The 17,179-nt window shown below is 42.9% G+C and overlaps 1 protein-coding gene across 1 annotated transcript in view; it reads right to left on the bottom strand.

The window, feature by feature from the left end:
- LOC139417313 (calmodulin-binding transcription activator 1-like) overlaps positions 1 to 17,179 on the bottom strand; it is a 633,264-nt gene that overhangs the window by 284,056 nt on the left and 332,029 nt on the right. The window contains exon 5 of the mRNA XM_071166580.1: positions 10,319 to 10,454. Within this exon, the coding sequence (XP_071022681.1) occupies positions 10,319 to 10,454 (136 nt within the window). The remainder of the gene's footprint in view (positions 1 to 10,318; positions 10,455 to 17,179) is intronic.

Here is a 17,179-nt window from a genome sequence, read left to right as displayed (position 1 = left end):
AGTGCCCTCCTCATCATTAAGCAAAGGATCCTGGGACTAAACACCTTCCTCTGCAACTGGACCCTGGACTTCCTGACGGGCCACCCCCAGGTGGTGAAGGTAGGCAACAACACAACCTCCATTTTGACCCTCAACAGGCAGGCCCATCAGGGGTGCGTGCTTAGTCTCCTACATCATCATTACGTTTGCAGATGACACCACAGTGTTATGGCCTGATCACCAACGACGATGAGACAGCCTGGACAACCACCTCTCAGTTGCCAGGACAACCACCTCTCCCTCAACGTCAGCAAAACAAAGGAGGTGATTGTGGACTACAGGAAACAGAGGGACGAGCACGCCCCCATTAACATTGATGGGGCTGTAGCTGTAGTTCCTAGGTTCAAAGACTCCAGCCATCCAAGTCATAGACTGTTCTCTCTGCTACCGCATAGCAAGCGATACCGATGCACCAAGTCTGAAACCAACAGGACCCTGAACTGCTTCTACCCCCAAGCCATACGTTAGTTAGTTAAATAGTTAACCAAATAGCTCCCCGGACTATATACATTGACCCTTTTTGCACAAACTTTTTTTTATTCATCACATACACTGTTGCTACTGTTTATTATAGTCCACTTTATTCCTAGTTATATGAACATATCTACTTCAATGACCTCGTACCCCTGCACATCAACTCGGTCCTGGTACCCCATGTATCTAGCCAAGTTATCATTACTCATTGTGTGTTTATTAGTACTATTATTATGCGTCTTACTTTTCTATTATTTCTCTATTTTCTTTCTCTCTGCATTGTTGGGAAGGACCCGTAAGTAAGCATTTCACTGTTAGTCCACACCTGTTGTTGTTGTTGAAATGTTATTTGATTTGGTGAAACAGTATCATTAAAGTATCATTAAATGTGACTAGCTAGAGAGGACATGTCCATCAGATGACTGTAGTACTCCGGCTAGACACTCAGTATTACCTTATCAGTGTGTTAAGGTTCAAATGAATACATACAGTACATAGACATGGTAGTATATCATATAGTAAGATTTGATGCCATTGTCTTGACATTCATGCATTGCTGTCTGTGAACTTGTTTTAAACATAAATAATAAATTAAGCACTCTATATTTTGACTCTATTCCCCAGTTTCTGCATAGCTAGGTCCACCTCCACCTTTTTATATTATCCAGTTGAATACAGGAATAAGAAACAGAACGAAATAGGACAATGGTCTATTTCCTGTGCCTTGTGACAGAACAGCTTCATTGACTCCCCATTTTCTCCATAGAAGGAGGTTAGGAGTTATAGCCATGGTAACAGAGCTTTAAAAATGTCACAAACAGATTGGTCTTATCTCCAACACATTCAGGTAATTCAAAAAGGAAGCACAGGCAGGCTGCGGCGTGAGCAGAGCCCTGAGTCAAATAAAAAATATAGGAATAACAACGCAGACCCACTAAGGGACGAAGAAAGCACACAATGGGGTGGGTTAATCAATTTACTGTCTTTACAAAATCCACAGTTGTTTAAAAGTTGAAATAAAAATGAAACATATAGCAGGAAACTGTTTTGCCTTTGACGATGTGGTGTTTACGGTATCAGTTATCTGATCATAATTTCGCACTTGAGTTGGATTAGGGGGAGAGTGATGTCATATGTGGTGTCACTTTCTTCACAGAGAGTCAGGGTTCGATACTGCAACCGTTTGACTTGGCAGTGTGACACAGATGTTTAATTGGTTGCACGGGTGCCATTACATGTTTTTTACCTGGTCACGTTCGTCTTTAGTTCACAATTGGCTTTTTTCTATCATCATGATTGAAGTTATGGCCGATTTAGAAGTTCTATTGCTCCAATAAAATGATTCTGTGATTTCATTTCTGATCCGTTTGAGAGAGATGCAGGCCTATGCCCTTTCGCTTGTTTCCCACCTTTTCAATCGAAGGGTGTTGCACTTGTTGCAGTAAAACGATGTGCGGTTCCTATAAGCAAGACAACATCGAATGTTGGCTTTAACTTGGGTTTCCATACAAAGCGTTCCATTACAAAATATTTCAGAATAATGTGGGCATTGGCTAACTAAATAGACAGCACACTCCTGACACAAACACACTAATGAAGCTAGTCAATTTGAGATGTTGAAGAGTTATTGAGGGAATACTGTATCATTTTTTCAAACGAGAAATTGAACAAAAACCGTGTTCCCTTTGTGTCAGAGCAAGGCCCTAAAAATTGTCAAAGACTCCAGCCACCCAAGTCATAGACTGTTCTCGTCCTCTCTACTACCGCACGGACAGCGGTACCGGACCCCCAAACCATAAGACTGCTAAACAGTTAATCAAATGTCTACCTGGACTATTTGCATTGAACCCCTTTTTTACGCTGTTGCTACTCACTGTTTTTTTTATCTATGTATAGTCACTTTACTACTTCCTACATGTATTCCTACACTTCCTACATGTATTCCTACACTTCCTACACTTCCTACATGTATTCCTACACTTCCTACACTTCCTACATGTATTCCTACACTTCCTACATGTATTCCTACACTTCCTACACTTCCTACATGTATTCCTACACTTCCTACATGTATTCCTACACTTCCTACATGTATTCCTACACTTCCTACACTTCCTACATGTATTCCCACACTTCCTACATGTATTCCTACACTTCCTACACTTCCTACATGTATTCCTACACTTCCTACATGTATTCCTACACTTCCTACACTTCCTACATGTATTCCCACACTTCCTACATGTATTCCCACACTTCCTACATGTATTCCTACATGTATTCCTACACTTCCTACATGTATTCCCACACTTCCTACATGTATTCCTACACTTCCTACACTTCCTACATGTATTCCTACACTTCCTACATGTATTCCTACACTTCCTACACTTCCTACATGTATTCCTACACTTCCTACACTTCCTACATGTATTCCCACACTTCCTACACTTCCTACATGTATTCCTACACTTCCTACATGTATTCCTACACTTCCCACACTTCCTACATGTATTCCTACACTTCCTACATGTATTCCTACACTTCCTACACTTCCTACATGTATTCCTACACTTTCTACACTTCCTACATGTATTCCTACACTTCCTACACTTCCTACATGTATCCCTACACTTCCTACACTTCCTACATGTATTCCTACACTTCCTACACTTCCTACATGTATTCCTACACTTCCTACACTTCCTACATGTATTCCTACACTTCCTACACTTCCTACATGTATTCCTACACTTCCTACATGTATTCCTTCACTTCCTACATGTATTCCTACACTTCCTACACTTCTTACATGTATTCCTACACTTCCTACACTTCCTACATGTATTCCTACACTTCCTACACTTCCTACATGTATTCCTACACTTCCTACACTGTATTACCCCAGTTACCTACACTAACCTGTACTCCGCACATTGACTCCATACCAGTACCCCCGTATATAGCCTCGTTATTGTTATTTTATTGTGTTACCTTTTTTACTTTAGTTTATTATTATGAATATAAAAACGTTTTTAGCAAATAGTAAATCGATCCAAATCAATGTAAGAACACAAAGGCATGCCAATTTAAAAGATGTCATTATTAGCCTAGTTCTGTATGGAATACAGGTACATTTTGGTAGACCAAATCATGTGCTGGTGCCACCAACTGACAAAGTTGGTAGCACCAGTGCCACCAGTGGAAAAGTTTGTGTAGAACCCTGGAGAGACCTGTTTGTTTTGTCATCTCCACATCTGGCCCTGCAATCTGGTGATAACAGCTGCTGTATTGCTATCTGACTGCTATGCAACACACACACAGTCTCCAACCCAGTCGCCCTCTGCTCAACTATCTTCTCCTTAACACACACTAGCACACATACAGAGATCTAAAATCAACAACACCCACTCTCTCGAGTATTCAAACCTCCTTTGTGTTGGTAGAATACCAAACGGACATTGGATTCTTCTCACCTTGGTAGAAATTGACAAGCACCTTAGTGACTTAACATTTTTTTTTTTAAACAGACAAAGCCCACATCATTGAGTCTGGACAACATAACTCTGCCTTGTGTTGGTAGAATATCGAATTAACATTGGAATCGTCTTACCTAAGTGATTTAAATTCAACAAAATTGACAAAGACAAAGCCTGAGCAACTCGTCTAGACCAATGATTTATATATACACTAGACGACTTACAGGGGTGCTGTTTTGAAGTCACTGCGCCTCCATCTTGGTACTCCCTCACGTTGTAAAAAAGTATTTGGAAGCTATAGAAATGCATTTACTAATGTCTACATTTGTTTTTGCCACATTTATTCTATTACAGACACCTTAATACATACCTTGAAATTATATTATGTCAGCTAAACATCCAAAGATTTTTTTTTCTTAAAGTATATATTTTTCCAAGTTCTAATGCTACTGTCCCCACTACGACAATGTTCTTTTATTAAATAAAAGTCATTTTGTCCTTGAAAAATGTAATTGAAATACTGTAGAATTCCATTCATTCCAATGGAAGACTGCTTCTTCCGAGGCCAAAACATAACATCAGCAATACAGGGTTTATATACATCATTGGTCTAGACCCTCAAGGTCATGTAATATGGGACACACTGCACACGATGTGGTGTGTTGTGGTGTAGATGTGTCCATCCTCATGCAGTGCTCCCTGCATCCACCCCAGCCCAGCGTCCACTCTATTACAGCATTAGCAGCTAACGTTTTGATATTTGTCTTCATTATTATCAATGACCAGAGGCGATTGAGCCACCAGCATGCTCCATTAGCTTCCTTCATTGCACAGTTGCACGGCTGAAATCACGCATTAAGACAGATTCAACATGGACTGACATGTTAGGAGGAGCGAGGAGCAAGCCACTTTGATTATTTAGGGCATGGGAGGGGAGAGAAGCGGTTGAGGGGGGAATGGAACGGTATTGGCATTAAGTTCCAAGAATATGGAGGCGCTTGCCTTCCATTCACCTAAGCAGGAGAGGTTATTCCAATCAGTATAATTAGCCTGTGGTAATGAAATTAGTCAAAGGCACTGCCACCTTCACTTAAGAGAAATCGATCTGTGTTTGGGGGAGTATATTAAGGTTCCCTAGTTTGGTGTGCTGGAGTGTTTTTGAGAATTGGGGCGGCAGGTAGCCTAATGGTTAGAGAATAGGGGTTAGAGCAATGGACTAGTAACTGGAATGTTGAAAGATTGAATCCCTGAGCTGACAAGGTAAAAATCTGTCATTCTGCCCCTGAACAAGGCAGTTAACCCACTGTTCCTAGGCTTTATTGAAAATAAGAATTTGTTCTTAACTGACTTGCCTAGTTAAATGAAGGTAAAAAAAAATTCAACAAAACACGTTTTTCTTTCAAAAAATAACAATTTCAGGATGTGATTTGCGAGACGCACATTCTACATTACGTTACTAAGCTAGCTAGCTTGTTAACAACGGCCCAAAAGTTCCATGGTGCTCACACCCTATTACACAGGGAGAAACCAGGAGATGCTATTGCTATGCTCAACCTGTGTTTAAAACGCTCAATGACATCATACTTTAAAGGCCCAGTGCAGTCAAAAACGTGACGTGGTCACAGCTGAAACAAATTATTCCAACGAATTTGAACCTCTTCTGCACCTGTGCAAAACACATTTGCACAATTGTTCAATCAGTCCTTATTCGTGCATAAAATAGGTCACCTCTGAGTTTCTGTTTGCAAGAATGGACGAAGTAAGAGGCCGAGGGCAAGGACAAAGGAGAGGTAGAGGGACCCATAGAGGAAGATAGGTCAGCTCTCGGTTAACATAGAAAAAGGTCAAAGAAAGCCTTGAGTGACGTTCTTTCTGCATTGGTCATCTTTGGTAAAATCATTTTAGGAAAAAAGAAAACAGCCCATGCTGTGATAATATGTTTACTTGCCTTTTATGGTGCGTACTATAATTATAGTATCAACAAACGACACAGACATATACAAGAGGGTTAACCATATTAGGGTATATTGATAATTAGTATTTATTGGGCCATTTTGTAACGATTGATTGAAATAACTTTTCATTAGATAACAAGTTGTATGTTTTGATGGAGGTAGTTGGTTTTTATCATGTAATTCACGTTTTCAGAGTCTTAAATGTGTCCTTGTGTTCAGTTTCGGTCTGCGTGTTAATTGTTTTGAAAAAGTGAACTCTGTTTGGAAAAATATGCTCAAGCAATCGAGAAAAACTGTACTAGACCAATAAGAAAGAGATTTCCAAACCTATCACCTAGTTTTCAGATTTCCCTTCCCCAGTCAGAACACTCCCAGAAAGTCCTAGAAAAATTCTAGCTACAAATCAAAATGTATTTGTCACATGCGCCAAATACAGATGGTATTGACCTTACAGTAAAATGTTTACTTACAAGCCCTTAACCAACAATGCTTTAACAAGTTTTAAGAAAAAATAAGTGTTAAAAAATAGAGAAGAAAAAAATAAAAGTCATTGCTTGAGAAATTGCTCTTGCTAAGAAGCTATTTTTGTTTAATTTTTTACCATTTTGATTGGAAACAATCACAGTAAGGTACTTACACGGAAATGATTTGATACTGAGATAAAAACTGCTCTATTGGACCTACACCTCAGGTGCATGTCTGGCCAACAGTAATGGGAAGTGACACTTTTATATTTCCACCTCCGATGTCCAGAACAGTATTGGGACACACCAAGAGTGTTTTTATGGGGGGGGGGGGTGGCATAGAGGAGTTGAGCTGAGCAGCAGGACAAGTAGAACTCAACAGAGATGAAGTAAGAGGAGTGATAAGCTATCACAGACTGACATCCCTCCTCAGGTGCCCAAGCCAGATGCATTCTGGGTAAATTAGTGGGGGTGGGTTGGGGGGGGGGGGGGGGGGGGGTTCGCTCATTTATCCCGCCGTCTGGCCAACTCACCTGGAGTGATGGGGGTGGTGTCAGAGAGGCAGTCTGCTATTTCACGGCCTGTTAAGAGCTAATGCTGCAACATGCCCCGCGCTCCAATTCTAGGGAACAGGGAGCATTACTGTCCAGTTCTCAAGGTTCTGTCTGTCTGGACTGTGGCTGAGAGGTTGGAGGGGAGGAGGGGAGGAGGGGAAGAGGGGAAGAGGGGAGGAGAGTAGGAGGAAAGAAGTATGGCGGGACCAAGAGCTAGAGATTGAGGGATTGAGGGGGGAGAGAGGTTGTGAGACTGGGAGGGACCAGAGAGAGAAAGGGAGGGATTGAGAGAGAGAGAGTGAGAGAGGGAGAGAAAAAGGGGGAAAGAGAGAGAGGAAGAGAGAGAAAGAAGAGGAAGGTTGACAGAGAGATAGGTGGAAAGAGAGAGAGAAGGGAGCCATAGTTTACCTGGCCTGCTGAGCCAGCGCTCTGAAGCAGACAGAACAGCAGCATGCTCACGCGCTGACATCCACTCCCGCTGCGCGCCGCTGCATCTCACATGCCCCTGAAGGCCCCTCACTGCTGGGCCCATGCCTCCCCTCTCCTCTCCTCTCCCCTCTCCTCACTGGAGCTACTGAGCACAACTAGCCTGAACCACACACAACACTTGTCTTCTCTGTTCGCTAACTCAAGCCTGTGTAACAACCCCAGCTTCTAACAGGCCCTGTCTGGCTGGAGAGAGGAGAATGTTTAGAGCGAACAGAGGCTACTCTGTCTGTCTGTCTGTCTGTCTGCCTGCCTGCCTGCCTGCCTGCCTGCCTGCCTGCCTGCCTGCCTGTCTGCCTGCCTGCCTGTCTGTCTGTCTGTCTGTCTGCCTGCCTGCCTGCCTGTCTGTCTGTCTGTCTGTCTGTCTGCCTGCCTGTCTGTCTGTCTGTCTGTCTGTCTGTCTGTCTGTGTGTGTACAGTGTGTGTGTGTGTGTGTGTGTGTGTGTGTGTGTGTGTGTGTACAGTGTGTGTGTGTACAGTGTGTGTGTGTACTACGTGTGTGTACTACGTTACAGTAGTCTAGTTTTTCCCCGTCTTTCCGCTCTGCCACTCTGAGCACTACTGTCATCCCAATAAGGTTCAATGGTCTGAAATAATGTAGCAGTCAACTTTTACAGCTAGCTGTTATTTGTGACTTACTAGGATTCATTTTACAGGAGTTAATCTTTGGGGACCTATAAGAAAAATACATTCAGTGTGAGTGGTGTATAAATAACTAATCTAACCAGAACCAGCTGAGTTTGAGCCATTCCCTGCTGCACATTCTCCCCTGGATTCCTCCTGCCCTGTCTGTACCACACACTTAGAAAAAAGGTGCTATATAGAACATAAAAGGGTTCTTTGGCTGTCCCCATAGGAGAACCCTTTTAAAAAACATTTTTAGTTCCTTAGGAAACCCTGGTCACTCTTAGAAAAAAGGGTTCCAAAAGGGTTCTTCGGCTGTCCCAATAGGAGAACCCTTTTTGGTTCCAGGTAGAAGAACCCTTTGAGTTCCATGTAAAACCCGTTCTACACAGCTGATTCCAATAATCAAAGCTTGATGATGAGTTGGTTATTTGAGTCAGTTGTGTAGTGCTGGGTCAAAAAACTTAATGTACACCCGGGGGACCAGGACCGATTTTGGGAATCCCTGTACTTTACTGTACTTGTACTGTCCTGTCCCAGTGCTGAAGGCTAAGGTCAGGCCATTTATTTGTGTTTACAGTGAACAGGGCTGTAGAGGACTGATGGATCACAGATCCTGTCCTGTTCTGTCCAGGGCTGTAGAGCATTTGATGGATCACCCATCCTCTCTGTCTGTCAGGGGACTGCACGGGGTCACACACGTGTACACGGATGCACTCACTCACGCACACACATACGCTCGCACACACACACACACACACACACACACACACACACACACACACACACACACACACACACACACACACACACACACACACACACACACACACACACACACACACACACACACACACACACACACACACACACACAGTGACACCATGACTCAGATCTAACATGCCTGGGAGGTATCACACGTACATAGTGTCCTCTGTACATGTTGACATGTTGTTGAAGCTATGTTCCCTGTGGTTCTACAGCCTGAATATGTCTCTAGCTGATCTTCACTCCTGGAGATGCCTCCTCTGCCCACAGCAATTAGCCTGAAGCAGTTTTCCATAGGAAATCCCAGGGAGAGCTGTAAGAGGAGAAGTGTTCTCTACTCAACCATCTCTACCATCTCTCTCACACACAGGAAGCATTATGAACAGTGTGACTCCAGAAAGAGGTGTGTTTTTGAGTCACATGCTTTATCTGCATAATGTGACCTCCATCTAAAGTGTAACCTCACTAACGATGTGTACTCCAGCCCAGGCATATGGAAGGGGTTCAAATGAGTCTGAATCCACAGCGAGATTATTGCATATGTACCAAAACAGCAAATCAGACTAGATGTGTTTGACATGGAAGTATTTGACTTTCAGATCACAAAGAACTAATTCCTGAACTGAGCGCCGCAGGCAGAATTCTATCTTACATGTAGGCTTAGCATTCTCACAAGGAGTGACATTAATACTTGTTTAAACAACTGTCAGACAATATTTAAAAAAAACTAATGTCCAGATCAAGTTATCAGAGAGTTGCACGCGCAGACAGACAACATTGAGCTATTTCCCCTGAGTGACAGTCCTGTAGAGCAGAACAAACACAGAGCAGAGCCCTATGTGGACAGCTTCTACCCATCCACACTCCTGTGTCCCTGGCACCAATGCCTAAGTCTAAGCAGGCGAGAGAAACAGAACCACAAAACCACATATTCAGCAGTATACAAACAAAGTGAGTGGAGTCTGGCCCTAGGTTCGTTGGAGCTGCTCCTTTTCATGTGTGTGAGTGCTGATAAATCAACCAGCATGCCAGCTCTGCACCACTAACCCAGGCTGGGCCAGGGTGAACCCGGTTGGGACTAGGCCTGCGTCGTGCCTGCTGGTTAGGGGGCGAGGTGGCATGGAGGGGAGTGAGGAGGGGGGCACGATGCAGGGTCGGGCTCAGCATGGTGTTTACTAGCTAGTGAGGGAGGAGAGAAGATTAATGTAGTCTCTGTGGAGCAAAGGCAACATCCAGCCCCTTAATAAGGTACAAACAATCGGTTCCACTCCGCTGCCTTCCCTGGGAACAACTATTGTTGTGCTGCATTGTTTCCCTGCTCTGCGTGGCTCTTGGGAGATAGCAGGGCTAGGACCCAACTTCAGCATGTAGCTGGCTGTCTCTTTCTTACAGCCAGGGGAAGACAACGTAGTGTCAGCCTGGGTTTGTCTTGTCCAAGTCGGGTCAGGTCCCATCCATCCTCCCCCGTTCCTTACCTCCACTCCCTGGACTTTGAGCTTCATGTGATCCTCCCGCGTAGTCTTCCCATCTTTCCTCTTCTTCCAGCAGTAGCCATCCTTTCTGTACTTCACCTTCTTCCTGTTGTACAAGATCATTGAACCATTCTGTGGCCTGGATCACAGAGAGAGAGAGAGAGAGAGAGAGAAAGAGAGAGAGAGAGAGAGAGAGAGAGAGAGAGAGAGAATTGTTTGTCAAAGTTTCTGCTGTGGGACTCATTTTAGAGATGTACAAAGAGTCTTGACATACAGTACATCTACTGCAAGACAGAAATGCACTAGTGACTTTAGATGACAAAACGTCTTTATGGGGTTTCTCTGCGTTCCTATGCACAGTTTGACAATGAACAAAACACATTTTCAGCATACATTTCTCCCAATGAACACTGTGCGTTGTGAGAAGGCAGTGAAAGTGACACTTCTACCACAGAGTAAATTACATATAGAACTGGTGTATGTGTGTGTGCCTGCATGCATGCATGCGTGTGTGTGTGTGTGTGTGTGTGTGTGTGTGTGTGTGTGTGTGTGTGTGTGTGTGTGTGTGTGTGTGTAAAGGCTGAGGCAGCTTTCTTAGGCAGCTTTTTTATATCTCATTAATTCAGTGAAATGAGTTTGTGTGTGTGTGTGTGTGTGTGTGTGTGTGTGTGTGTGTGTGTGTGTGTGTGTGTGTGTGCGCGCGTATGCGTGTGTGCGCGCGCATGCGTGTGTGTGTGTGTACAATATAAAGGCTGAGGCAGCTTTCTTATCTCTCATTCATCCAGTGAAATGATTTGTGGTGTGTGTGGTCCCTTGGGGGAAGAAGAGATCTTCCCTCATATTCTATTCATAATTCATCCTCCCTCAAACAGACCACAGCCTGTTGCTTAATAAAGATACAACATAATGATATTATGTAACTATTGATAATATGTTTTTTCAGTTGTATTTGTCAGACAGGGGGCATTTGGAGAACAATGTTAAAACATGAACATATAGAAGAATACAGCTCGACTGTACCTAACACTCTCTATCTAGAATTCTTATACAATCTGTACACACACGCTGTTAAGAAAGCAGAGCGGGGCTTTATTATGGACAGACAACTCCCCATCTTAGCTACTGTTCAATCAATATGTTTTGACCATGACAGTTTATACAATCCAGGGTTACACCAAGCAGTTTAGTCTCTTCAACTTGCTCAACTTCCACATTATTCATCACAGGATTTTGTTGAGGTTCAGGGTTTAGTGAATGATTTGTCCCAAATACAATGCTTTTAGTTTTTTAATATTTAGGACTAACTTACTTCTTGTCAGCCATTCTGAAACTGACTGCAGCTCTTTGTTAAGTGTTGCAGTGATTTCACTTGCTGTGGTAATTGACGTGTGTAGTGTAGAGTGCCTGCTTCCACAATGAATGGGAAAGACTCCTTCTATTTGTCACATGCATCGTAAACAACAGGTGTAGACTAACAGTGAAATGCTTACTTACTTGGGCCTTCCCAACCATGTAGAGAGAAACAAACTAGAGAACGAATAGAAAACTATTACTTAATAAAACATAATAATAAGAAAAGTCATAATACACAATGACTAATAACTTGGCTCTACAGTGCATTTGGAAAGTATTCAGACACCTTGACTTTTTACACATTTTGTTACGTTACAGCCTTATTGTAAAAAGCAAAAAAAAGTTTAGACATTTTTGCAAATGTAAAAAAACAACAACTGAAATATCACATTTACATAAGTATTCAGACTCTTTACTCAGTACTTTGTTGAAGCACCTTTGGCAGTGATTATAGCCTCGAGTCTTCTTGGGTATGACGCTACAAGCTTGGCACACCTATATCTCGGGAGTTTCTCCCATTCTTCTCTAAAGATCCTCTCAAGCTCTGTCAGGTTGGATGGGGAGCGTTGCTGCACAGCTATTTTGAAGTCTCTCCAGAGATGTTTGATCGGGTTCAAGACCTGGTTCTGGCTGGGCCACTTGTCCTGAAGCTTAGAAGAAGTGCTTAGGGTTGTGTCCTGTTGGAAGATGAACCTTCGCCCCAGTCTGAGGCCCTGAGCGCTCTGGAGCAGGTTTTAATCAAGGATCTCTCTGTACTTTGCTCCGTTCATCATTCCCTTCATCCTGACTAGTCTCTCAGTCCCTGTTGCTGAAACACATCCCCACAATTTGATGCTGCCACCACCATGCTTAGGGATGGTGCAATGTTTCCTCCAGACCTGAAGCTTGGCATTCATTTCATCAAAGCGGAAAATCGTGTTTCTCACGGTCTGAGAGTCTTTAGGTGGCTTTTGGCAAACTCCAAATGGGCTGTCATGTGCCTTTTACTAAGGAGTGGCTTCCGTCACTGCCTGCTTGGTGGAGTGCTGCAGAGATGGTTGTCCTTTTGGAAGGTTCTCCTATCTCCACAGAGGAACTCTGGAGCTCTGTCAGAGTGACCATCAGGTTCTTGGTCACCTCCCTGATCAAGGCCCTTCTCCCCCAATTGCTCAGTTTGGCCAGGCGGCCAGCTCTAGGAAGAGTCTTGGTGGTTCCAAACTTCTTCCATTTAAGAATGATGGAGGCCACTGTGTTCTTGGGGATTAATTGTTTTATAGATTTGCAACATTTTTTAAAAAGCTGTTTTCGCTTCGTAATTATAGAGTATTGTTTGTAGATTGATGAGGATGTACATTTTAGAATAAGGTTGTAACGTAACAGAATGTGGAAAAAGACAAGGGGTCTGAATACTTTGCGAAGGCACTGTATACACGGGATATCAGTAGTGAGTCGATGTTCAGGGGTATGAGTAACTGAGGTAGATGTGTACATATAACTAGGAAAAGTTACTAGGCAACAGGTTAGATAATAAACAGTAGCAGCAGAGTATGTGATGAGTCAAGAAAAGTTAGCGCAAAAAGGGTGAACTATTTAACTAACTGTCGTCAGATTTGCCAAATGGAGGGCTTTGTATTCATTTCTGTGTGTGGAGTAAAGGTCATCTAGAGCATTTTCGCCTCTAGTTGTATAGATGACATGCTGGTAGAAATGAGGTACGACGGATTTTAGTTACCCTGCATTAAAATCACCAGCCACTAGGAGCGCCACCTCTGGATGAGCATTTTCTTGTTTGCCTATGACCTTATACAGCTCATTGAGTGCGGTCTTAGTGCCAGCATCGGCTTATGGTGGTAAATAGACAGCTACGAAAAATATTCCCTCTTGATTAATAGTATGGTCTACAGCTTATCATGAGGTATTCTAACTCGGGCTAGCAGAACCTAGAGACTTTATTAAAGCTGAAATATGTAACTTTTTGGGTGAAATGTTTGTTATAGAGCTGTCATTTTCATTCAAAGCAAGTCTAAAACGCGGAAGATCCATTCTATTTGCGTTATTTCTATGCATCCTGTTCTTAAGTTTTGTTTTTACGTCTTTTACTTTCGGTTTTGTACACCAGCTTCAAACAGTAAAAAATAAATGTTTGGTTATGAAAAAGATAAATAACAACGGTTAATATGGTACAATGATTGTCTACACTTTACTTGCTTGTTTTGTCACATAAATTGAAATTAGGTTAATAATTAGAATTTTTGCAACCAGGAGATGGCGGAGCATTTTCTGCATAGTGCATCTTTAATATTAGAGATAGCACACCTGCTGTTATTAACAAAGAGACACACACCTCCCACTTGAGTTTACCCGAAGCTGCCGTTCTGTTCTGACAACGCATAAAAAAACAGCTAGAAGTACATTATCCTTGTTCAGCAATTGCTCCCAGAAACATAGGATATTACAGGTCCTGTTGATAGGTAGTCTCGAACGGAGCTCGTCCAATTTGTTCTCCAGTGATTGTACGTTCGCCAATAGAATGGAGGGTAGAGGCGGTTTATCTACTTGCGGACGTCTCGGTATGTGTTGTGCCGCTGACTCGTTGAAGCAGAAATCTTCATTCAAATCGAGGTTAGTGATCGCTGTTCTGATGTCCAGAAGTTCTTTTCGGTCATAGGAAACATAATGTACAAAAAAAAGTTACGAATAGCGCAAAAAAAAAACACTAAATAGCAGAATTTATCAGGAGCCCATAAAACGGCAGCTTTCCATTCCAGCGCCATGTTTTCAAATTGCTGCTGAGGACAGGAGAGAAGGTAACTGTAGAGGAGGGCTAAGCCATCCGCCACACTCACTGCACACAAGATCCAGCTACAGTTAAGAGTGTGATTGCACAGTACAGTCGCTTCTCTAAACTCTATTCTTCTGGGGGGGGGGTAAAAAAAACTCCCTACAAAGGAAAAAAGGCCTTCTGCTTTGTGATTCTACTTTGCAAATAAAACTAAAGAAAAACTAAACACTGCTCACTTGTTTTGCATTGGGTGTTGTTGTTTTATAGTTACACTTTTCCATGTTTTTGTTTATAACAGGGCATGCATCATCTTTCATAGCTGCACACAGGGCCTGGCTCCTGTTCATCTTGCTATTGCTCATTAATCATCTCCCCTCCCAGGACGTATCTCAGGGGCCAATGGAGACGGGGTGGGTGAGGTAAAAGATGAGGGAGAGGAGGAGGAGGGGTCCCAACAGTCCTTCTTTGTGGCCCCTGACAGCACCATCTAATGAGAGACAGCACTCAAACATGCCATCCTCAATCCTCTCTCGCTTTCTATTTTTCTCTTTCTCTCCGTCTCTCCCCCTTCTCCTCTCACCGCCAGTCGTTTGGAGCTAGAGATGGGTGCCAGGGAATACCTTCTCCTCCTCCCTCTCTTCCTCTCCTCCCTCTCTCGCTTCATCGGTCTCCAGATCCCTCAACTACGCTCTTCCTAACCCTCCTCTCTCATTCTGTCATTCCATCGTTCATCCCCCCCTTCACTATCTGTAACTGAACATAGGTTCCCTTTTATGACTTATACTGTACATTTACAAATGTGAGGTTTATTCCTGTGATAAAACTACTAAGATACATCTAAACTAAGATGCATCTATGGTTCTCTTGCATACAGCATGTTCTATATCCACACACAAGGAGTATGGACATCATGATAGCCGATGACTCAAACACAATTCTATAAACAAGGAATCACTTTTGTGCAGCTGTAGGATAATGTATTTGGTGAGTTAAGCCTCTTGTGACAAATGTCATCTGAAGGTCCCCTGGCTGTCTAGAAGACTATTGCAGACATCAGCACCATGTCGAGGAATCAAGCAATATGATCTCTTTTTAATGAATGCCCCTGGTCGAACTGCTTTTGTATCGTCATGTTGTTTTTTCCCCTGGAGATACATTCTCCGTTCGTCCTTCAAAAATACAGGAACCACACGTCTTAGAATGTTAGACAAAAAGATGGTCCAGGAATAGATAATGCAGAAAATAATATGACTTAAGGCAATCTGATCTCCTCAAGATCATTGGAAATTGGGGTGAGGCTTTTGTGTCAGAGGCCCTGCACCTTATTTATCAGTTTGGTGTGCAAAGTTCTCCGCTGTTTTCAATTCAAGGCAGTCTGGTCTGTACTCTGTACCCAGAGGAAAGACCTGCATGAGCTTTAGACTCCTTTACTCTCTGAAGTACTGTAGCTATGTCTGAAGCACACACTCTCCCCCTCTTTCTCTCTCTCACTGCTTCTCTTCTACATCTCTGTATACTTAGGCGTTTCAATTAATCTGATCAGAATTATACATATTTATACATGGAGGAAAAATGTTAACTGCTCTGCTATAAAAGCCATAATGTGCCCGATTATTATGGAAATACACCACCACCTCTGACACTCGCACACACACACACCTCTCCCTCCCTGTGGCGTGGCATGTACGGGCCGATAATAAGTTTTACCCTGTGGATGGTGTTAGGCTGGCCCAGTCCTTAAGAAATCATTCATTTACAGAGGCATTCGCTCAATCAAGTTTGTTCATTTTGAAAGGGAAGAGAGAGATATGAGGGACTGTGCTGATGAGCATCCACAATGAACCTGGAAGAGAGGGAAGGGGAGGAAAGGAAGGGGGGACAGGAAAGGAAAGGAGAGGGGCAGGGAAGAAGAGGGGAGAGGCTGACCCTGGGTAATCGACAGACAGCAGCTCAGAGAGAGGGTCTGGTGCTCAGTTCCACAGCCCTAAATCCACAGGAACCAAGTCCAGAGAGAGAGAGAGAGAGAGAGAGAGGGGAACTAGTTGTGATTCTGGCTGATCCATGTGATCAGCTCTGTTGAATCGTCCTCAACACTTCTACTACATCTGCTGGAGAATGCATTCTTGTCAATAGTGTAGTGGAGAATGAAACATTTTGTCTTGGTGTAAACAGTGTTCTGACTGTAATAGGCAAGCTCCTATTACCTATATTACCTATTACCCCTCCTAACACTGGCCCTATTCCCCAGGACACCCTCCTAACACTGGCCCTATTCCCCAGGACACCCAGCCCTTTGATTATGAGAGGAGAAGAGGGGAGGGGACCCACTGGACACACACTGGTTGAATCAATGTTGTTTCCACGTCATTTCAATGAAATTATGAAAATAATCACTTGGATTATAGTGATACTATGTCTGATCTCGCAAACAATGTAAAGTATGCATAGATAGGTATTATCTAGAGCCAAGCCTGTTGATTTTTAATTTGAGGGTATCCTGCTATTTACACAATTGTTGAATTACGCAACCAAATGTAAATTGCTCTGGATAAGAGTGTCTGCTAAATTACTAAAATGTACAGTTAAAGTCGGAAGTTTACATACACTTATGTTGGAGTCATTAAAACTCGTTTTTCAACCACTCCACAAATTTCTTGTTAACAAACTATAGTTTTGGCAAGTCGGTTAGGACATCTACTTTGTACATGACACAATACATTTTTCCAACAATTGTTCACAGACAGATTATT

Source organism: Oncorhynchus clarkii, chromosome 9 (assembly GCF_045791955.1).
Source record: "Oncorhynchus clarkii lewisi isolate Uvic-CL-2024 chromosome 9, UVic_Ocla_1.0, whole genome shotgun sequence".
In the NCBI taxonomy this organism is placed as follows: domain Eukaryota; kingdom Metazoa; phylum Chordata; class Actinopteri; order Salmoniformes; family Salmonidae; genus Oncorhynchus; species Oncorhynchus clarkii.
The sequence above is the reverse complement of the archived record's forward strand: the minus strand, read 5'-3'. Positions and strand labels throughout refer to the sequence as shown.